This window comes from Saccopteryx leptura, chromosome 2, assembly GCF_036850995.1.
Source record: "Saccopteryx leptura isolate mSacLep1 chromosome 2, mSacLep1_pri_phased_curated, whole genome shotgun sequence".
NCBI classification, from domain to species: Eukaryota; Metazoa; Chordata; class Mammalia; order Chiroptera; family Emballonuridae; genus Saccopteryx; species Saccopteryx leptura.
The window spans coordinates 362,269,331-362,291,443 of NC_089504.1; the positions used below are offsets into that span (position 1 = coordinate 362,269,331).

At 61.6% G+C, this 22,113-nt stretch overlaps 2 protein-coding genes across 5 annotated transcripts in view; one reads left to right on the forward strand and one right to left on the reverse strand.

Moving 5' to 3' along the window:
• The window catches only part of ARHGAP44 (Rho GTPase activating protein 44), a 136,676-nt gene extending 135,625 nt beyond the window's left edge, over positions 1 to 1,051 (forward strand). For 3 of the 4 annotated variants that reach the window (XM_066364911.1, XM_066364912.1, XM_066364915.1), the window contains one exon: positions 423 to 1,051. In XM_066364911.1, coding sequence (XP_066221008.1) covers positions 423 to 562 — 140 coding nt within the window. In that variant the 3' untranslated portion in view covers positions 563 to 1,051. The remainder of the gene's footprint in view (positions 1 to 422) is intronic. The other variant, XM_066364914.1, reaches the window with a different exon arrangement.
• A 779-nt stretch (positions 1,052 to 1,830) lies between these two features.
• Positions 1,831 to 21,829, reverse strand: ELAC2 (elaC ribonuclease Z 2). The gene is given in 25 exon segments (XM_066364910.1): positions 1,831 to 3,051; positions 3,544 to 3,688; positions 4,002 to 4,080; positions 4,221 to 4,341; positions 4,452 to 4,551; positions 5,082 to 5,191; positions 5,322 to 5,360; positions 6,788 to 6,926; positions 7,398 to 7,494; positions 8,561 to 8,679; positions 10,302 to 10,387; positions 10,674 to 10,812; positions 11,732 to 11,827; positions 13,323 to 13,435; positions 14,496 to 14,568; positions 14,659 to 14,717; positions 15,436 to 15,494; positions 16,684 to 16,791; positions 17,769 to 17,837; positions 18,617 to 18,674; positions 19,783 to 19,847; positions 20,673 to 20,743; positions 20,899 to 20,949; positions 21,539 to 21,792; positions 21,794 to 21,829. Coding segments are annotated over 25 exon segments (2,517 nt in total). The 3' UTR covers positions 1,831 to 2,820.
• Between the last annotated feature and the right edge of the window lie 284 nt (positions 21,830 to 22,113).

Consider the following 22,113-nt stretch of genomic DNA (forward strand, 5'->3'; position numbering starts at 1 on the left):
CAGGACCCCTCCACTTGTTGGGAAAATGGGGTGATTCCCCGCTGCCTCTCACCCTCCCTGTCCCTGCAGGCTTTAGGGAACTAAATGCAACCCTGGAACGCCCAGACAGCTGTCCCCTGTCCCCTGGCCGGCCCACAAGGCAGGGGGTGGGTGGTGGCCGGCCGGGGCTGTTCTCACCGCCCTCTGTGGGCCCTGGGCCGCCGCAGGCAGGGACTCTGGTCCTGCAGGCTTGCTAGCTAGCAGCACAGTCCCACCCCTCACCGGCCCTGCTGCTGCAAGCGCTTCCTGCGGCCCCCCGTGGCCTGCCCTCCCGTGGCCTGTCCACTGCCGCGTCCTAACGCCGACTCCAGCTGCCTGCCGGCCGGTGGCATCTCCTTAGCCAAAGCCCCTTCTCAGTCACCTCTCTCTCTGCCAACTTCCAGATCTTGTTCACGTCGATGTCCCCTCCATCCACATAGAGCTCGGGTCGACGCTCCGCCTGAGCCCCCTGGAGCCCGCGCAGCGGCACGCGGTGACGGACAAGAGGGATTCGGAGGAGGAGTCCGAGAGCACCGCCCTTTGACACGCGTGTACATTCACGGGCCAGCCGGCACAGCGCCAGCGCCCGGTCTGCCAGGCGTTCCCCGTAGGCCCTTTGCTGTCACGGCAGACGCGAGGCTGGGGAACCCGTCGTCCCTGGCCTGCCTGTGCGGCAAACGTCAGTGGTGCAGATTGTCCCCTTCGGGTAGTGACCAGGCCTTTTATTTGACCTTTGCCTTTTGACTTTGTGCCTATTTGAACCAAGCACTTCGTCTCCATGCCAAGCACCAGCCTCCCCCGCTCACCTGAGCTCGCCTGTCGGGAATGTGCCCCGTGGGGTCGGGGTGTGGACGGGGTGCTACGTGGCCCGGTTAGAGCCGGCTGCACCTGGGCTCGGACAGCGGACATCGGGCCCGCCAGGACCGGCCTGGTGGCTACAGAGGGAAAGAGGACGGCAGGGCCCTCCGCCTGCAGGGGACACGACCCACCTGCCGCCCCAGGGACGCATCCTTCATCCGGGGCTCTAGATAAACGGCTTAAAACAAAATTTGTTTCACTTCCCAACATCTTTATTTTCCACACTGTGGGTCTGAATCTCCGTTTTCTACCTTCCCATCAGGTCCCACTTCTCAACGTAAAAGAGGACCTTGATGGTGTCTGGAGGGCCCCCAAGTAGCTCCCCACGTCCCCCCACCAAACCGCGGAAGCTCGGCAGTGCTGGTACCCTCCTGGCCCCCGGCTCACAAGGCACGCGGGCCCAGGAGCCCCCTCTTCTGGAGGTCCCGTGTGAATAGCAATAACTGTTCTCAGAGCACGGGGCAAAGTGCGGCGGCCCCAGGGACCGAGGGCCAGGCTAGCGGCCCTGTGGTGCGGAGTGCTTCGCTCTCGGGCATGGGGCTGGTGACCCCCTGCTCGGGGAGGGGGGCTGCAGAGCGCCAGGGTGCGTGGCACAATAGGACTGAGGGGGCGAGACATGTCGAGGCCATGCATGCAGAGTCCCACTTCAGTTTTCTCCTTTTAACAGATATGATAGACCTATACATGATATATTTGTATATATGAAATTTATATTTGTTTAATTTGAGCCATTCAATCTAAACCAGTGTACAGGTGTACAATGAGAAATTTAAATGCTTAGTTATTTTTCCCGACACAGTGTAAGATAACCCTTCTCTGGCCGCGGGATTTGCAAACTTTTGATGCTAATGGCTTTGCTCACACCTCCTGGCCAGGGCGGTTCAGGACCCAATTTGTAACAGAGCCCGGGGATTGAAAGCACCTTTAAAATACATGTACAAATAGCTGTCAGAGTAATCTTATTAAAATAGATTTATTATCCCTGAGCACGGCCTGTCCTTGTTTAAGTTAGGAATCTCATGGGGACACAGGACACCATGTCAGGTGCTGCCCCAAGAGGTCACAGCTGGGCAAGGACATGTCCTCGGTCCGTGTCTCTCATCACCTGAGTCCTTAGCAGGGGTTCTATATTCTCGGGAGGATGTACAAATAAAGACTAGATTTATCTTACGAAACTCTGGAGGGCCAGGAAGCTGGCCCGACGCACTATCTCCTAACACTCCGAAGGGCGGGGAGTGATGCTTGTTCTCATTACACCAAGGAGCAGCCCGTCTGCTGTGTCCACGGTCCCCAGAACAGCAGGAAGGCTGTGCTTTCCGGAGCCACGGGTCCAGCCCGCTCGGCTGGTGCGATACCGGACTTGTAAGAAAGCGAGGCTGCGGAGGGGCCCCTGGGGACGGGCTTCACGGGTCCTCACTGCACAGAGCCGGCCTCTAGGACACACGGGCACCGGGCAGCAGGGTGACCTGCGCAGGGAGACTCCTGCTCAGAGCTGCGCCAAGACGAAGCAAGCACTTGGGTTCCAAACGGAATCTTTATTGTGTCCTGTGTCTCTGGAAACACTCCTCTCGGGGCCATGGGTACTTAGACGGCACATCCGCGATCCTGTTCCCGTGCCAGGTCTTGTCTCTGGTGCGCGGAGGGAACAGCTGGGCAGCAGTGCGCCTGCGCGTACTACTTTCCAAGTGTTGTCTTTAAAATCCAGCTGGCGTCGAGCCTACTGTCCCGGCTCTTCCTACCGGCAGCGTCAGTCCCCGGGGGCACCACACTGAGAGTCCAGCACATCAGTCCTTCCCGGGAGCCCGAGCAGAGGCCAGCGCCACACCCACCTCTGCCCGTGCGCGCCCGCTGGACGGTGCCCTCCGGCTCCCAGCAGGCGCAGGGCACGCATGGTGTGTGCCGGCCGGAGGCGTGAGACCTGCGTTTGGGGTCACTCTCGGACCTTCACTGGGCCCTGACCTTCTTGCTCTGAGGGCTCTGGGGCCGCTCGGCCGGGGCCCGTTTCTGCGGCGGCTCGCTGTCCGCAGGGCCCCGCGGCCCGGCCAACAGGGCCGCCCTCACCAGCCGCAGCTCCCTCTTCTCCCTGCGTTCTTCCATCTCCTCGATGTCCCCCGCGAACAGGGCTTTCAGAGGGGCGCTCAGCCTGGGCACCGTGGGCAGGTCTGCGAAGCGCACCTGGACAGGCCGAGGACACGCGTCAGCGGGGCAGGCGCTGTGGGGGCAGCGCAGGGCGGTCCGCAGCCGGCCCCTCCTCCCGGCACGCAGCCAAGGACCACAGCCGTGGAGAGAGGGCGGAAACTAAAGGAAGGGCATGGACCCGCCCGCTCTGGCTGGGGCAGCGAGGCCGAGGGGCCCCCCGACACGAGGCTGCAGGACGCCAGCAGTCAAGACCCTCGTACACTGCCCCGTCCACGCGTGGGCCCAGACCTGCTTTCCCCGCACGAGGACAGGACACCCCGTCTCCAGCCTGTGATGAGGAGCCAAGGATAGGGGGCGGGAACGGGCTGAGCGTCAGAGGCTTTCGGTCCCTTCCAGCGGCCTGACACCGACGTCCGTCAGGAGGGCCGTCAAACCCGCTGGGGCGGGGGGGGGGGGGGGGGGGGGGGGGGGGGGACGGACGGGACACAGATCCCCTCCCAGCGGCCGCGCCCGCGAAGCTGCAAGCACCTTCATGTGGTCAAAGGCGATTCCAACCTTCTCGTTGAAGTCGGGGCTGAAGAGCGGGATCTTGGCGTAGCGCTGGCTGAAGTGGTTCAGCATGATGAACTCGGCGTTCATGCGCATGCCCACGCCGATGGCCTGCGAGGTGGTGCTGCGGCCAGAGGCTGCAGTCAGGCCCCGCCCCGCCCAGCCCAGCCCTGGGGCGGGGACACAGGTCCCAGCCAGCCTCCCCCCCCAATTCCCTGGTGCGGCTCACAGCTGATGTCAGTGGGCCTCTAACTCTTCCTAAAGCTACGCGCCCCCAGAACTTGACCAGAGAACTAGGCAGAAACGAAGGCAGAAAAGCCCAGGAGCAAACTACTGCCGGGTGCCCGGTGGGGAGCAGGCAGCACCGCCGTGTGGCTGCTGTGTCATCAGGGGAGGCGGGGAGGGAAGGAGCGCCCCGGGACTCCGCACGCAGCCACCTGTGTGTCTTCTCCACGGCCTCCTCCTCCAGCCCGTCCTCCAGCGTGGCCTCGTGGATCAGGAGCGTGGCGCCCCTCCCTGGGGAGCAGGTGGGGCCACGTCAAGCAGAGTCCCCTGCTGGAGAAGCCCCGGCCACATCGCTGCTGCCCTGAGCCCGCCGCCCATCTGCATGCTGGGCCGACGCCAGCAGCGGACGGGGGCTGACGGACGGGACTCACCCATCTGGACCAGGGCCTCGCAGGGCATGGTGTCGCCCGAATAGACCAGCTTCCAGCCCGACGTGTGGACCAGCGCACAACCGAAAGCGTGCTTGCAGTGCCGGACCAGGCAGGTCTGAAACTGGGGGCGGGAGCTGGCTCAGCGGCTACCCCCCACAACCCCCCACAACCCCCCACAACCCCCCAACCCCACCCCACCTGCCGCCGTCCCCATCTGCAGCTACCCTGTACCTCCTCCAAGTCACACGTGCTCAGCAGGGAACTAATCAGCCCCTCCAGTGCGGGGCTGGAGGCCTCAGCTCCTTTCTGAAGGCATTTGGCAGGAATCAGACTGTGAGAAATAAAACATTTAAATGAACATTAAAATAAATTCAACTTAAATCATAGTTTACGTCTCTGGCTAGAAAGCCCCAAATTCATTGTAATAAACACAATTTAAAGCACAGTCACTAAGACAGGAAAAGGCAGTCAATGAAAAAGGACTAAACCAAACTCCCCGGGCTGTGCACGAGCCCTAGTGGGCGGCTGTCCACAGAGGAGGCCACCCCGGCCCTTCCCCGGCGGGACACGGGGGCTCCAGGCAGGTGGGCTCCTTCCCCACCAAGCGAGCACAGGGCCCACTCCAGCCACTCGTCCCCTTGGTGAGGACAGTCCCTGCGCTCTCAGGACTCGGTTGCTGGGCCCGCCACCGTTCCATGGGGCAGGCTGGCAGGTCTTGGAACTGGGGCAGCCCTGAGGATGGGCCACTAGGGGACACACCCAGAGGGCGACGTTCCAAGGGGCACCACCGGGGCCTTCTCCCCTGCGGGGCTGCCGAGCAGCCTGGCCCGTGATGGGGGACGGCAGCCGTGGGGCGCTCACCTGACGTGCTGCAGCACCCGCTGGCACTGGTTGTGGTACTGCTGGAGCCAGGGCCGCAGCTGGGTCGGGGCGACCACCAGCAGAGGCCGGAAGGGCTCTCCCAGCGCTGCCTGGAACAACAAAGCCGGTGAGGGCTCCCCGCAGACGCCAGGGAACGACGCTGTGCGGCGGCAGGCGGTGCAGCTGTTTCTGTCCCGTCCCAGCTAACCCAACGGCGGTCCGGTCCGGCAGCACACTCACCAGCGCGCGCTCCCTCTGCAGCAGGACCTGCAACAAGCCCTGGTGGACAGAGGGGACGGGATTAGCTGCGTCAAGACGCCACCGTGTCGGGACCCCCGGCCTCACTCGTCACACAGCGTTCCTGGCCCTCTGCCGGCCCCCCCCTCGCACCCTGTGGCGGGGGCACGGGCCCCGTGGTCAGAGAGGGCAGTGCTCGGGGGCCCTGCTCCTGGAGACCCAGCCTCCCGCCCCTGGTTGCTTCAAGGTAAGCGGGTGAGGACAGAACTTCTGCCACGTGGCGGCAAAGCACACAGGAGGACAGCACATCCCGGCGGCTGGAATTCCTGCACCCGGCTGTGAGGGACCCGCACCGAGTGACAGAGGAGCTGCGGAGGCCACGGGCAGGTCGGGGCGGGGTCAGGTCAGGGGGCTGGGGGCAGGCAGGCCATGGGCAGGTCAGGGGGTGGGGGGCAGGCAGGCCACGGGCAGGTCAGGGGGTGGGGGCAGGCAGACCACGGGCAGGTCAGGGGGTGGGGGGCAGGCAGGCCACGGGCAGGTCAGGGGGTGGGGGGCAGGCAGGCCACGGGCAGGTCAGGAGGTGGGGGTGGGGGCAGGCAGGCCACGGGCAGGTCAGGGGCTGGGGGCAGGCAGGCCACGGGCAGGTCAGGGGGTGGGGGGCAGGCAGGCCACGGGCAGGTCAGGGGCTGGGGGCAGGCAGACCACGGGCAGGTCAGGGGGTGGGGGCAGGCAGACCACGGGCAGGTCAGGGGGTGGGGGCAGGCAGACCACGGGCAGGTCAGGGGGTGGGGGCAGGCAGGCCACGGGCAGGTCAGGGGGCTGGGGGCAGGCAGGCCACGGGCAGGTCAGGAGGTGGGGGTGGGGGGCAGGCAGGCCACGGGCAGGTCAGGAGGTGGGGGTGGGGGGCAGGCAGGCCACGGGCAGGTCAGGGGGTGGGGGCAGGCAGACCACGGGCAGGTCAGGGGGCTGGGGGCAGGCAGGCCACGGGCAGGTCAGGGGGTGGGGGCAGGCAGACCACGGGCAGGTCAGGGGGTGGGGGGCAGGCAGGCCACGGGCAGGTCAGGGGGTGGGGGCAGGCAGACCACGGGCAGGTCAGGGGGTGGGGGCAGGCAGGCCACGGGCAGGTCAGGGGGTGGGGGCAGGCAGGCCACGGGCAGGTCAGGGGGCCGGGGCCGGGGGCAGGCAGGCCACGGGCAGGTCAGGGGGCCGGGGGCAGGCAGGCCACGGGCAGGTCAGGGGGCCGGGGGCAGGCAGGCCACGGGCAGGTCAGGGGGCCGGGGGCAGGCAGGCCACGGGCAGGTCAGGGGGCCGGGGGCAGGTCAGGGGGCCGGGGGCAGGCAGGCCACGGGCAGGTCAGGGGGCCGGGGCCGGGGGCAGGCAGGCCACGGGCAGGTCAGGAGGTGGGGGTGGGGGGCAGGCCAGCAGCAGCTGCCCGCGGGCTATGCTCCATGGTCCCGCCTGGCACTTACGGTGTGGTGGTCTGCGTGCAAGTGGGACACGAACACAGCAGCAAGGGTGCTCAGGACCCGGTCCACGTCGTCGCCATAGTGACGGCACAGCTGCCCAAAGGTGCCCTCCCCGCAGTCCAGCAGCAGGGACCTGTCGGAGCTACGGGGAGAGCGAGACAGTCACCACAGGGAGGAAAGGGTGTCACCTCAGAGGAGGAGCAGAGACAGCAAGCGCTCTGCGTCTCCCGTAACCTCTCGTGTCGGTCCTCTGGACGGACACAGCACCAGGTTCTCCTACAGAAGAGCGGCCCGGGTCCCTGCAGCCCTCGGAAGGACAGAGTTCCCAGTGCTACAGAGGCCGGGCACACGGGGACAGGAGGGACAGTCACTGACCCTGACCACACCCCCGATTCTCGGACCGAACGTGACAGCACCCACTGCCACCCACAGCAGAGGTGGGCCCTGCGCCCACGTGGGACCTGGCTGAGCACTGCAGCCAGGACAGCCAGCTCCAGGGCTGCCCGGTGCTGCGTCCGGGTCACGTGGCGGGGAGCGCGCTCGTGCTCAGGTCACGTGGCGGGGAGCGCGCGCTCGTGCTCAGAGACCGGCCCCTCCGGGAAAGCCGCGGCACCTGATGTTGACCAGGGTGGAGCTGACGTTCCGGATCTTCATTGGGATGGCGGACCCCGTTCCCAGGAAGACGATTTCTGGGTACTGGCTTTTATTCTCTATGGAAAAGTACAGAGGAAGAGTTCATTGCTCTGAGCCCACTGGGAGCCGGTGCTCGGCCCTGAGGTAAGGGAGCCCAGCTTCCCAGGGGGCTGGTGGCTCCCGCAGGCATGTCCACCTGGAAGGGCCACGGGGAGGGGCCGTGCACAGGCTGCTTGTGGGTCAAAGGCTGTCGGTCTGGGAGGTGGAGCGAATGATCCCGTAGCCCTTTCTTCAAAGGACTGCTGGGAGCCTTTCACATCACAGAGAGGACTTCTCTGTGCCAACCAGCACTTAGGTCAGGGCTGGGCTCCCCTGCACCTGGCTCTGACCTCCAGGCCTGTCCTCCCGTGTGTGCTCACAGCCCAGCACGCCCTGCTCTCCGCGGACTAGGTGGGCCCAGGGGTCCGCTCTCCAGAGGCAGAGGCAGGACTGAAGCCCAGGGCACCCGGCGAGTCTGCCGCCCGTGCCTCCCGTGGCCTCCCCAACCTGACCGGCAGCACGCACACACTTGGCGAGCACGGCCTCCATGGGTCTCTAACGTGCGAACCAGAAATCCAATCACAAACCCAAAGGCCAGTCACACCAGGGAAGCCTGGGGTCCCCAAAACACCCAGGAAGCCATGATAAGAGGTGGTGAGGTTTTTCCTCGCCTGGGGCTGACCAGAGAGCCCAGACCTGCCCACCTCACCAGCCTCCTCTACGTCCATCCCTGGTTGGGAATGACCCTGGAAAGCCAGCAGAGCAGGGGTCACGAGGTCCCCTGACCACTTTTCCTCGGGGGGGCAGTAAACACCCAGCAAGATGAGCGAGGCGGCCAGTCTTCCGTGGACCCTTATCTGCAAACCCAGGATGCGACCCCAGCACGGCCCCGTCCTGGGGGGCGCCCAGCACTCGGCACCCGGTGCGCACCCCGCAGGAAACCCGGGCGCCACCAGCGAGCACTGCAGCTGAACCGGCCCGGAGAGGGGGCACAGGCCCGCTGTGACGCCCGTCAGAGTGAGCCACGCCGGCCGCTCGGTGCTGTGGACGCCCGCTGGAGGGCAGAGGCTGGAAGAGACAGGCTGCCCCCGGCCCTCCCCTCACCTGCTGGCGTGGGCCCATCCTGCACGGTTTTCCTGTATTCCTGGACACTCTCCTGGAAATTGGGGAGCTCCAGGGCCTCGGCGATGAATTCATCAGAACTGCAAGTAATCAGGGCGTCCCTGCAAGGAGAAAGGTGTTTCAGGGGGTTCTGGGTGTGAACACACACCAGCTTGGAGACCCCGAGTCAAGTCGTGAAAAAACACACGACAAGCAGTTCCAAACAGGACTGAGGTCTGAGCGCCTGTGAGTTTGGGCCGCTCCGTTCTTCCCTGTGCAACCTTCTCAGAGAAGTGGGGTCCCAGAGTGAGCTCTCCACGGCACCAGCTCCTTAGGACACGTCCCAGCCCTCGACTCACTAGAGGCCACCAGCATGGATCTAACAGTGCCCTGGGGGCTGGCGGGGGAGGGTAGGTGGGGAAAATGGCCCCAGATGCTGGGCACAGCCTAGACTCTGCACTGCTAAGAAACCTCCAGATGATGCCACGTGCCTGGTCCCAGCCACACCGAGCAGCCGCCTTGGGACAGCAGCTGTCCAAGAAGACGGAGACTGCCAGCCCTTGGGAGCCGACGAAGGGAGCCCCAGGCTGGCTCGAGGTTCTAATGCAGCGGGTTGAGGGCTGTCCGCGCACAGGTGCACGGGGGGCACGCTTGTCAGTCACGGCTTCCTGAGCGGCCCCCGCGGATCCTGAGGGGACCACGAGCCTTCAGTCCCTAGATGCTGTCTGAGGGCCCCAGACGTCCAGCCACAGTCCCTGAACACGCCACCACCATTCAACACGTCACGTGGCACCCAGCACGCATCTGGGGCGCGGTCCCCTCCTACACAGACGTGATGCAGCCGACAGGGAACTCTAGTTATTCAGGATGCAGGGAAATTAAAGATACGGGGCCACGAGCCCTTCCCCCTCTACCAGCTGGAGCGTCAGCCGCAGGGCCTCTCCGGGGGACGGGCTGCGCTCATCAAGGCGTAAGGGTCACGCTCTGACTCAGGAGTCGCATCGACGGCCGCCCGAGGGGACAGCTCCAGCCAAAGATTTACCCAGAGGACATCGAATGTGTCATCACTGGACGTGTCTCAAATGAACAAACAGCCCCATCTGGAATCCCAATAGCCTCTTGTGGAAGACTATTAATGATACAGAAAGACTACAGTGTCACACACGTGTATATAACACAGGCACGGGCGCTTTCTAAAATACATCGGCATGCACTCAAAGTTACAAGAGTTTCTTTGTTAACATGCATCCTCTCATCTAAGGGTGAAGGGCTCACGGGTGACGGCCTGCGGACACCACCCACTTCTCATTTTCTGTGCCGTGAGGCAGTGACAGCACCACTGCCCGTCAGAGAAACAGCTGTAGGAAGGGTGGTCACTGGACCCCGTCGCCCCCATCGGTCAGCCTGTTCTATTTAGCAGAAGAATCTGCACTGGAGTGTGGCCTCACTCACTCACTCACGTGCTGCCCGCTGCTCCCCGTACTGCTGACGGTCACCACGTGCCCCCCAACGCTACCGTATTTACCACCCGGCCCCCACAGGAGCAGCCTGCCCCCTGTGACCCGGACCCCGCAGGACCCGTCACCAGACCTCTGCCACTCTCTCCGGCCCCCAGAGGAGCAGCCTGCCCCCTGGGACCCGGACCCTGCAGGCCCTGTCACACAGACCTCTGCCACTCTCTCCGGCCCCCACAGGAGCAGCCTGCCCCCTGGGACCCGGACCCTGCAGGCCCCGTCACACAGACCTCTGCCACTCTCTCCGGGGACGCAGCTGGTACTTGAGGAGGCATTCCCCACGGACCACAGGCACGGCGAGGGCGGCGCCTTCTTCCTAAAAGAGCAAGACCCCCTGAGAGAGGGAAAGGGCGGGGCCCAGCCAGCAGGGACTCTTGGGGACACTACCTGATACTGGGGGCTGGCGAGCAGGGACTCTCGGGGACACTACCTGACACTGGGGGCTGGCCAGCAGGGACACTTGGGGACACTACCTGACACTGGGGGCTGGCCAGCAGGGACACTTGGGGACACTACCTGACACTGGGGGCTGGCGAGCAGGGACACTTGGGGACACTACCTGACACTGGGGGCTGGCGAGCAGGGACTCTCGGGGACACTACCTGACACTGGGGGCTAGCGAGCGGGGGGAAGATGTTGGGGTGGATGAGGTTGAGCTGAGTTTGAATCTTGTGGCTACGGAGGTTGTGAACTGATGTGCAATTCTCGTTCAGGACCAGGTGCTGGGTGTCAGGCCCAAACCTAAGAGGAAACAGAGAGTCCACTCAGAGCGTCCTGCGGGGACCGCTTCCAGCCGCGGGGCCGCGCAGGAGGCCGGGAAGGATGACGCAGGCGGGGTGTTCTGACAGAGAAAGTGGCTTGTCTACAGGTCTGTTACCAGGTGGCCAAACGCTATCCTACGTCTGCCCTGAAGTCCAGTTCCTCCCCAAGCTCAAAGCACAAACATGAGAGAAGGTGCGACGCCCGGGCCTCCAGCTCCAGACTGGAAACAAAGCCTTCTGGGAGGAGGGAGAGAATGCAGGCAAAGACTCCGCCCCCAGGGACCAGGGGACAAAGGACGCTGAGGAGTCAGATGCCAGTTCTCACGGGGAAAGAGGTGAGAGAGACGCTGGGCAGATGCAGGACAAGTGGCTCAAAGGACACCCACGTCACTGGCACTGTGACCTCCATGCAGATGACCCTTCCACCTGGTGCCAAACCGGCCAATGAAGTGACAGGAAAATGGGACCTCTCCTCCTTGTTACCAAATTCTATTAGACCGTCTGCCTCACAGGGTTGTTGGGAAGATTAAAGAAAATAAAGCAAAGTGCAGAATATTCAACACACTGGCCCACATGAGTGTTTACAAACTGCGGCTCTTACTGTAAAATCACAGGTCTCCCTGAGGATGCGGGCACGGCGTCCACCGCAGGGCAGTATGTGTCTGACACGGAGTGTGGGGGTAAGCGGACGCTGAACGGAGCCCCACACCAGCAGAGTACGTGCCCTCACAGTGCCACCAGCAGTGCCACTTCTCACAAGAGGGATACAGAGCACTGCTCAGAACTGAGGGGCAGCAGGAACCCCAGGGGTGTGGCAGGCATGGAAGGAAGGCCAGGAGGCACCTTCAAAAGCGAGAGGCTGGAAATGTGTCCCACGTGTGCCCGGGCAGGCTCCGTACCTCTGCATCCACTGCTGGTACCTGCTGTCCGCGAGCACGCTCTCGGGGGCCATGTGGACCACCAGGGCCGCGGGCGCAGCGGCCTCTCCCTGGTACCTGGGTGGGCGGGAGGGCGGGGCTCTGCTTAATAAAACGACACAAACTGAGAAGGGGCCAGTGGGACGGACGGCCAGGGGGAGCACCACTCAGCTCTCGGGGACGGCCAGGGGGAGCACCACTCAGCTCTCGGGGACAGCAGGGGGAGCACCACTCAGCTCCCGGGGACGGCCAGGGGGAGCACCACTCAGCTCTCGGGGACAGCAGGGGGAGCACCACTCGGCTCCCGGGGACGGCCAGGGGGAGCACCACTCGGCTCCCGGGGACAGCAGGGGGAGCACCACTCGGCTCCCGGGGACGGCCAGGGGGAGCACCACTCGGCTCCCGGGGACGGCAGGGGGAGCACCACTCGGCTCCCGGGGACGGCAGGGGGAGCACCACTCGGCTCCCGGGGACGGCAGGGGGAGCACCACTCGGCTCCCGGGGACGGCCAGGGGGAGCACCACTCGGCTCCCGGGGACGGCAGGGGGAGCACCACTCGGCTCCCGGGGACGGCAGGGGGAGCACCACTCGGCTCTCGGGGACGTCCCGGGGACAGCAGGGGGAGCACCACTCGGCTCCCGGGGACAGCAGGGGGAGCACCACTCAGCTCCCGGGGACGGCCAGGGGGAGCACCACTCGGCTCCCGGGGACGGCAGGGGGAGCACCACTCAGCTCTCGGGGACGGCCAGGGGGAGCACCACTCGGTTCCCGGGGACAGCAGGGGGAGCACCACTCGGCTCTCGGGGACAGCCAGGGGGAGCACCACTCGGCTCTCGGGGACGGCAGGGGGAGCACCACTCGGCTCTCGGGGACGGCAGGGGGAGCACCACTCGGCTCTCGGGGACGGCCAGGAGGGAGCACCACTCGGCTCTCGGGGACGGCCAGGGGGAGCACCACTCAGCTCTCGGGGACAGCAGGGGGAGCACCACTCAGCTCTCGGGGACAGCAGGGGGCCCACAGCCTTCGCATCCAGGCCGGCTGTCCCCAGCTGCTCCCAGAGGGGCCGGAGCTCAGCGGAGCCCTGCACGGACCCGGGGACCCTGTATGTGACAAGCTCTGGACCTGCGCTAGGCTTAGAATTCTAACTGCCCGTTCATCTCCTAGTCTGCAGGAGTCTCTGCTTTTTTCCTTTTTAAATTTTTTATTTATTGATTTGAGAGAGAGGGAAAGATCAATTTGTTGTTCCACTTATCTATGCACTCACTGGTTGATTCTTGTGTGTGCCTTGACCAGGAACGGAACCCACAACCCTGGTGAATTTGGACAACGCTCTAACCAACAGAGTACCCAGCCAGGGTGGCCTCTTCAAGGCTGCGTCACCCACTGACCGCCATGCTCACCAGCCAGCAGGTACCCCCTCTGTCCCCCAAGGCAGGAGACTGCCGTGGCCTCTCAACTCTAGAGCCGGGCTGCACGTCAGGAGCAACCCCAGGTCAGGGGACGTCCTGCTGACGCCGCTGGGCTTCGTGCCACTGTCGGCCCTCAGCGGTCACAGCGGGACCCGTCACGTTACCTCTGGAAGGCAGCGTTCTCACACAGGGGCTGAATGAAGCCTTGGTCTGGACACTCGACCACAATGAAAGCCAGACTGGGGTCCGGGGGAGTGCAGATCTCTTCCGGCAAAATCTGCAAAACCAAGGGGGTCGTGATGGTCCCCAGGAGCATGGTCCCCGCCCAGCGAACACACCGAACACCCTCGGGCCCACGGGCGCTGCAGGAGCCCCGTGCGCAGGCCGAGCCCACATGAGGCACCAGGTGACGCCCGCCCTGCTCCCCCTGCTCGCTCGCGGGCCGGCCCCTGACCAGCGTCCCCCACGGGCCGGCCCCTGACCAGCGTCACTCGCGGGCCGGCCCCTGACCTGCGTCCCTCGCGGGCTGGCCCCTGACCAGCAGAGGGCGTCCAGACCTCCAGTGGCCAGAGCCAGCATGGCGTGCACGGCTCTCTCGGGTCTGTGGCCGCTGGTCCTAAAACCCTCAGACACTAGAGAAAACGTCCTGGTCAAGAATACGGTTGGCATTCTTTTGGGTGAGGCATCCAAAGTCCATCCTTGGGGGGGGGGGAGGGGGGGGCGGCTTCTCTGAGCTCAAGTACAAGGGAAGCATCCCTCCTATTAGGAGGAGGACCCCAGACCCTAAACCAGGGGCAGTCCACCTTTTTATACCTACCGCCCACTGTTGTATCTCTGTTAGCAGTAAAATTTTCTAACCGCCTACTGGTTCCACAGTCATGGTGATTTATAAAGTAGGGAAGTAACTTTACTTTATAAAATTTATAAAGCAGAGTTACAGCAAGTTAAAGCATATAATAATAATTACTTACCAAGTACTTTATGTCAGATTTTCGCTAAGTTTGGCAGAATAAATCTTTATAAAACAACTTACTATAGTTAAATCTATCTTTTTATTTATACTTTGGTTACTCTGCTACCGCCCACCATGAAAGCTGGAACACCCCCTAGCGGGCGGTAGGGACCAGGTTGACCACCACTGGTCTACGAACTACAGAGATGCCCCAAGGAGCCGACGCTGATATGCAGAACATGTCTAGATAAGAGCCAAGTGATGGAATCCAAGCTGTTCCACTTCCCCCAAAAGTGGTGTCTGAAGGCCTGAGTCAGACAGAGACTCTGCGCCCGAGCCGGCCCCGCTTGTGCGTGCTGGCCCATCGTGAAAACAGGCGTCTCACCTCTCTTCCCTCAAAGGTGACACTCCTCCCGTCCTTAACAGCAGCGATGATGGGAGCGATGGCGGCCGTCCCCCTGAAACGGAGAAGAGAGCGCACTGAGCCCAGGGGCCGCAGGAGCGAGAGGAGCCCCCGCGGACCCCGGCGGCCGCGCCCCGACACTCACACCGGCAGCCCCAGCTCCTTGGCCTTGAGCACCAAGAAGTTCCCCTTCCTCACGTGGAGCTGTAACGAAAGGAATGAAGATGTGGGGGTTTAGTCAGCGGCTAATGATGTAGCTGGATTTAGTCAGCTGTTAAGAACATCCTGCCGGTCTCTCTCTTTTTAATTGATTTCAGTGAGAGAGGACGGGGGGGGGGGCGGGGGGCGGGAGACAGAAACATTAACATGTCCTGTAGGTGCCCCAACTGTGAATCAAACTGGCAACCTCTGCACTTCGGGACCGTGCTCCAGCCCACCGAGCCATCCGGCCCAGCCTCGGTTTTCCTTTTTAATTATTGTTATTTTCTTAAAATTCATTCAACTGCAGGCTGGGTTACTGCTTGCAGATACAGTATATCATATTCTGAATAAGTCATTTATTTTAAAGTGCGTAAATAACAAAAGCTGAATGATCTAAAAAAGACAGTGCTTTATTTCCCAACATGAATCCCTTATAAATTTAATACAATGTGGCCCTGGCCGGTTGGCTCAGTGGCAGAGCGTCGGCCTGGCGTGTGGAAGTCCCGGGTTTGATTCCCGGCCGGGACACACAGGTGCCAACAGAGGGCAGGAAGAGAGCAGGGAAGCGGGCAGCAGTGCAGGTGGCATTCTAGGACACACATGGCATCCGTGCTCCATCCTGGCCCAGGTGACGGAGGTGGCGCTGTCTGGGAATGACGGGAAGAGCGCCACATCAGTCACCAGGCATACACACACTCACAGCCCCCAGCACGGCACCTACCTTACAGATGAACGCCACCACCAAGGAGGGGTCCCTGCCACCCCTTCTCTGGTTCACACCTGAGGGAGAAAAACCTGATTAACACACGTGAAGACTCACAGGCTTCACACGTTGATGACCACCTGACCCCCAATCGAACTTCACACAAAATAAAACGGACAAAACCCTTCCGAAACAAAGGCTGAAAACAAAACAGTATTGTTTTTCCTACATCTGTTGAAACCTGAGTAAGTGAAAACGGAAAAACTCCAACCAGAGAAGCGTTAACAATGGCAGGAGAAATGTGTAAGCACGACACATTTTACCCAGGAGCGGAGAGGTGAGAAAAAATCCAAATTGTGAAGTGCTCGAAAAACAAGTATGAATGTATGTGGAATAACACGAGAGCTCCGAGGCCCACAGAGAACGTCGGGGTGTCAGCCGGCACCCCTGCATCCCAGGAAGGACACTCACAGGGTCAGCCCCTTCTCAGCCGTCAGACAGACACAACCTCGAGGCAGAATGGGGGACCCGGCGAGCCTGGCCCAGCACCAAACAGAACCCTGAAGCAGTCCAGGTCCTTGGAATTTTAATTCAGGTCCCCCGCCAGTGGTCACTCGGCAAGACAAGGCGCAGATCCATGCGCGGACACGGCTGTTTGTACCAGCAGTTACCGTGTCTGCATTCACAAAAATTCTGCATTCGTATTGCATTCACAGAAAACACAAAGGCTCTGTAGGAACCAGTATGCCTCTGGGGAAACCGAACGCAGGTTTTGGGGCGCAGAGGGCTGCAGACGGCCCCTCCGTACAGCTCCGCCGTCTGCCCGCATCCAGATGGGACAGGGACACAGGGAGCCCGCTGCGGGAAGGAAGCCGGGTGCTCTGAGTGCGGGGGCGGAGCACGGCGGGGGGGGGGCGGAGCACGGCGGGGGGGGGGCGGAGCACGGCGGGGGGCGGAGCACTGCGGGGGGGGGGCGGAGCACGGCGGGGGGCGGAGCACTGCGGGGGGGGGGGGGGGGAGCACGGCGGGGGCGGAGCCCTGCGGGGGCGGGCGGAGCCCTGCGGGGGGGGGGGGCGGAGCCCTGCGGGGGCGGAGCACGGCGGGGGGCGGAGCCCTGCGGGGGGGGCGGAGCCCTGCGGGGGGGGCGGAGCACTGTGGGGGCGGAGCACTGCGGGGGGGGGGGCGGAGCACGGCGGGGGTGGAGCACTGCGGGGGCGGAGGGCGGAGCCACGTTCCCCGACTGCACAGTCGTTCACTGGGCATTACCATCCGGAAGGCGCTGCTCCCTGTCGGGGGACGGGGAGTCCGAAGATGGCTCCGGGCTGAGCCGGTCTGGACTCCGCGGTGGCTGGCGGTCACCATACTTCTGTTCACCTGGTCAGTACCGGAAACGGCCCAGTCACACACCAGGCAAGGTGAGCTCCTGGCCACAGCCCAGACGCCCCCACGCGAGAACGCCCGGGTGCCCAGGATGCCGGCGGGCCTTGTCCGGTGGCGCTGAGGAGCCAGACGCCTCCCCACGGGGCTGCGGGCGGCATTCACAACTCTCAGCTTCAGGTGTCTGCTCCGCTCTGAGCCCCGAACCGAAGCGGAACCGGGAGGCAGGCTGGTTCATTCACCATCACCCCTCTCAAAGCTACCTGCCCATCCACCCGAGAAGGAGCGTCAATGCCCAGTCAGCTAAATCTCAAGGTCAAGAGGGAAGGAGGCGGCTGGAGGGACTGCTGGTCGCAGGGAAGCAGGCCCGCTGCTCCGCCCGCTGTCTCCACGGGGCGGACTGCGCACCGGAGAGCGGCCGGCCAGCTGCGCCGGCTCACACGATGTGTGCACAAGTGCACTGCTCCGTGCCAGGCAGGGACAAGCACCTCCACAGCCAACAGCAGAGGGACAGGCGTCAGGCTGGGGGTGCCGGGGGCGGGGTCAGGAAAGGGAAGACATCTGGGCAGGAGGGAGCCGGGCCAGGAGCGTTCCAGGGACCCGCGTCTCCGGCCTGTGCGCTTGCCCGAGGACACCCCGTCTCCCTCCCTCCTTCAGCCCCCCGCCAGGTCCCGCGCTCCTCTGCCCTTTGTTCGGGGCTACTATCTGTACCCTTTTGGCACCTGGCGAGCAGGACACGGGTGAGCAACACCATGTCCCGACCACACTGAAGTCCCCTGGGAGCTGCAACACCTGACACGGAGTGCGCTGAGCCAGGCTCAAGTTCACGCGGACCCGGCAGGGCCTGACCCGGACCTTCCCTCTCTAGGTCAAAACCGCACCAGCGAACCCTGGGCCCCAAAAGGTCCCCGTGACCTTGTGGCCTTCTAACGCACTGTTCTCCCCATCCCGCGAAACGCGGCCTGCATACTCACTGTAAATGGGGACCTGGAAGACTGTCATGGTCTCATCCTTGTACTCCGGCGCGGAGTGCGGCCGCACGGCTGCGCGAAAAAGACCCCGGACAAGCAGCTGCGTTAGCACAGACACGCGTGGGAGTTCACTTCCCACATCAACCCCCCCCCCCCCCCGCGAGCAACGGAACTGCCTTGGGATGTCTGGTGAGCACCTGCGCTAACACTGGAATTTCTGAGTAAAGGAAACTTTGGGGGAAAGCAGCACAATATATTTATCAGCTATTAATATTTACTATGGCCGAACAAAATCACAGGTTATGATCACCAGTGACTACCATTTAAAAAAAGGAAAGAAACCAATACTCAAATGTTAGAGGCACAAGTTAACACAACATGGTGAGGCCAGAAAATCTCTCATCTCAACGGCAACAGCCCATCTAGATTTTAAAATAAGATACCGGCGTTTGTACAGAAGAGGGACACGCACACCGCTCCCAGGACAGGGCCCTGCCGGCCGGCGGGCGTCCTTGGCGGGGCTTCCCCCAGGAAGGGGCCACGGGCAGCCAACCAAAGCTGGGGTTTCAGTGTAAGGGGACAGGGACACACCTGCTGGTCCCTGTGCTCCCGCCCTTTCTCCCTACAGCAGGAAACTGAGGTAATGTGACTGAGAATCCTCACCAGCCTGTATTTGCATGGGGGGGGGGGTACAGAAAGTAAAATGGGCAATATCTTTTTAAATGCATCTACAGTGACAAAAGATTCGCTGAGCGGTTTAACTGAGGCCAGTCCTGATGGATTCTAAGTTGGCAGACTGGGGCAGATATGGGAAAGAAAGGGCAGATAATGAGTTGGAATCAGAGACCTACCCAGGTCTATTCCTTTCAGTGGCCCAGAAAATATTTTGATAGCTTCTAGGTATTTTTCCTGAAAATAAATAAATAAATAAATAAATGAAAGTAAAGAAACAAGTGAGCAGTTATGGTTGCAGACATGCAGAATGCAACAATGTATTCACCCAGGTAAAAGCTATCAACCTGACCTGTAATACTGTGCTTTGAAGTTCCTCCGGGAACTGAGACCCAGTGGAGGAAACAACAATGAAACACAGGGTAACACAAACAACAATGTAGCCACAGCAGGTGTGCTAAGTGCTCCTAAAGAAAATATGAAAACCAGCGGGGCTGGGATATGACTTGTCTGAAGAGTCAGGGACAACCGCTCCTGAGTCAGTGACCTTTCAGGGGAGCCCTGACTGTCCAGGAAGACCGAGGCCGAGAGGAAAAGACGCAGAGAGAACTGGTGGAAGGACGAAAGCTCTGCTGTGGGAAGGGGCTTCCGTGGGGCGCAGTGTAGCTAACCGCTGGCCCACGAAGCTCAGGTCCGGACGGGGACAGAGACACCAGTGTAGGGCCACGGCCCGCAGGACGTGTGGCCGTCGGGAGGCGTCTGCTCTGTACTGGATGGAGAATCCTTGAAGGCTTTTAGGACAGAAAAAACATGTCTGCTGGGAACCCTGAAGTGGTCCCTCTGGCCACTGTGTGGTGAGTGGAACCCCCGGGGGACAGAAATGACATGGGGGCTATCTCAGAAGACAGGAACAGCGCACAGAGAGGATGAAGGCCCTAATGAGATGGAGACAATGGACGGACTTGAGACATCACTTTGGACACAATTAACAGCCTTTGGTGACTGGTGGCCTTCACCTTAAGAACTGGGACAAGAACTGTTACCACACGGCTTCTCTATGGTGTAACCAGCAGAAAGGTCTGAAGGTGTCTCATCTCAACTTTAACAAATATGTAAGAGGAAAAAGCTCATGTCTATTATGTACCTACTTGGTGCCAAACAGCCAGTACTTGAGTGAGTGCTTTGTGTGTGTTACCTCATTTAGTCTCTAAGAGCTCTATGAACATGACAGCCATTTCACAGAGGAAGAAACTGAGGTTCCAAGAAGCAAGGTAACTTGTTCAAGGTCATACAGTTCATAAATTGATGTGTTGAGTTTTTAAAGCTGAGTCGGGGGGAGACTCACCAGTTGGGGAGGTCCAGAAAGTACACACTTTGGAAGCCCGGTTTCCTTCAACGTCAGGATCATTCCTCAAGAAAGGACGAACAGAATCAGATCGCTCGTCATGCTAAGCAGCTGCCACCGGCAGCAAAACTCCTCCCGAACCAGCGATTTTTCTCCTTGTCCTCATTCCAGCTTCTAACGCTCAGGAAGCATGGGTGCTGCAGACGGGAGGCCAGCAAAGGTAGGAGGGCCTCTCCCGCTGAGGTCTCCACAGTGAGCAAGGCCGACACTAGGGTGAGGCTGTCAGGTCCCCAGCGAGGGTGCAAAACCACTCAAGGGAAGCGATGGCGTTCAGTTCCGCATCCGCGGCCCCTTCCGGCCTTGCTCCAGTCTCAGCTCTGAGAACGCAACTAATTCAACGCTCCGCACCTTCCTAGCCACAGCACAGAGCGGACAGAATACGGTGGCAACATAATCATTCTTTTTTTTTTTTTTTTGGCAATAGTCTTGACCTTCACAGTTGGCAGGCATGAACAACAGGGTAATCTGGATAATGCGTATCTGTGTATTGCTACGGATGCTCTCAATGGTGAATGTGTTTACTGCAATCACCATCGCTACAGTTTCCAATTTATTCTCACATAACACCAGTCCAGCAACTCAATAAATGAGGAGATGGTAACACTTGAGAGCTGCGTCCATGTTCAACTCTGCTCCTGAGTCACAGCATTTGACGTTGTATCTGTAGCTACCTGGCTAGCACACAGAGAATTCCACCCCACCCCCACCCCACCCCCACCCCGCCCGGCCTGGCCTTCAGATGAGCAAAACAAGGGCAAGGCTGGTTCAAATCCCACAGACTTCCCCACTCCCCAGGCCCCAGCCTCTGACCCTGGAAACAATACACTCACCACACAACCCCCCAACATTACTCCAGTGCATTCGGGTCAGGAAGATGTTGTCCAAACGAGACACCTTCAGCCTAAGAAAGAAAGAAAAAAAAAACATCTGAGCAGGACCAACTGGATGGAACCTGGATGCTTTCTCCTGCTACAAAAGCACACCTGCCTCTCCCCTCCCCTCGGCTCTCAAAGCCCATGTAATCATCCCGCCCCAGATAAAAAACGGTTGACTCACTTGTGCTCCTGCATGAGTCGCTGCACACCTTCCCCACAGTTGAACAGATATCTACAGGACGAACATTTACAAGTCACTTAGAAAGTCCTATTCTAGTTTGCAAAATCCTGTCACTGTCTAGATGTCTTATTGAACTCTCTCTCTCTCTCTCTCTATATATATATATATATACACACACACACACATATATATACATACATATGTATATCTAGTATATATGTACATATATATATGTGTGTGTGTGTGTGTGTGTGTATAAATCGATGTTGTACTTCCCAGCCGCATTTCTGCCATTAGGATGCCGGGTTTTGAGGGGTTCTAGCAGGGAGAGACTGGGAACCTGTGTGGGTTGGTGCTGGGGGGGCCCAGACAGGTCCCTTCCTACCCCCAGACCCGTCCTCATCACACCCAACTGGGGGGCCTTGTCTTGGCGTGCACGGGGCGGGGTGCGGCTCAGACGGTGCCAAGAGCAAAGTCGGGGCTCCGATGGTCTCCCGAGTGACACCGACGCGGGCTGCAGGCTCCGGGACGCCCCACCCGCCCAAGCACATGGGGTGGGGAGCGGCAGCCGCAAAGCCCCACGTGTCGGCGGCCGGAGCGGCCGCGCGCGGCCCGGGGAGGCGCTGCGGGGCTCACTGACCGGTTGTACTCGGAAAAGACGTAGAGCGCCGCGCCCGCGTCCCGGCCCCCGGCCGCCACCACCTGCAGGTACACCGTGTTCGGGCCCCCGGGCTCCCACGACGGGCCGCGCTTCTCGCGCGTGCGCAGGTGCCTCAGGGGGTCCTTGGGCGGCCGCTGGCGGCGGGCGGGTCCCTGCGACATGCCGCGCCCGCTCGGGGACCGCAGCAGCAGCAGCAGCAGCGACCGGCGAGTCCACATGCGCCAGGTACAACCAGAGCTCAGCAATGCGCCCGGTCACCTCGGTCCGCATGCCCCCACGCCCCGCCCCCTCCGCCCGCATGGCAGGTCAAGCCAATCAGCTTGCCGCAAGCAGAGCTGCCCGCCTACGCGAGGCTGCGCGTCCAATAGGAAGGAGCCTTGCCGCTCGGACTTGTCAATTGGCGGCAGCCATAGAGTTGCGGAATGCTAGAGCGCCCCGGACGGTCCCGCCCCTTGTCTTTTTCCGGCTTTCCCCATGGCAATTCTTTCCGGAAACCGTCCTTCCCTTGGGGCCGGGCTTCCCGGAGAGCGTGCACGGAAAAAGCAATACTGGCG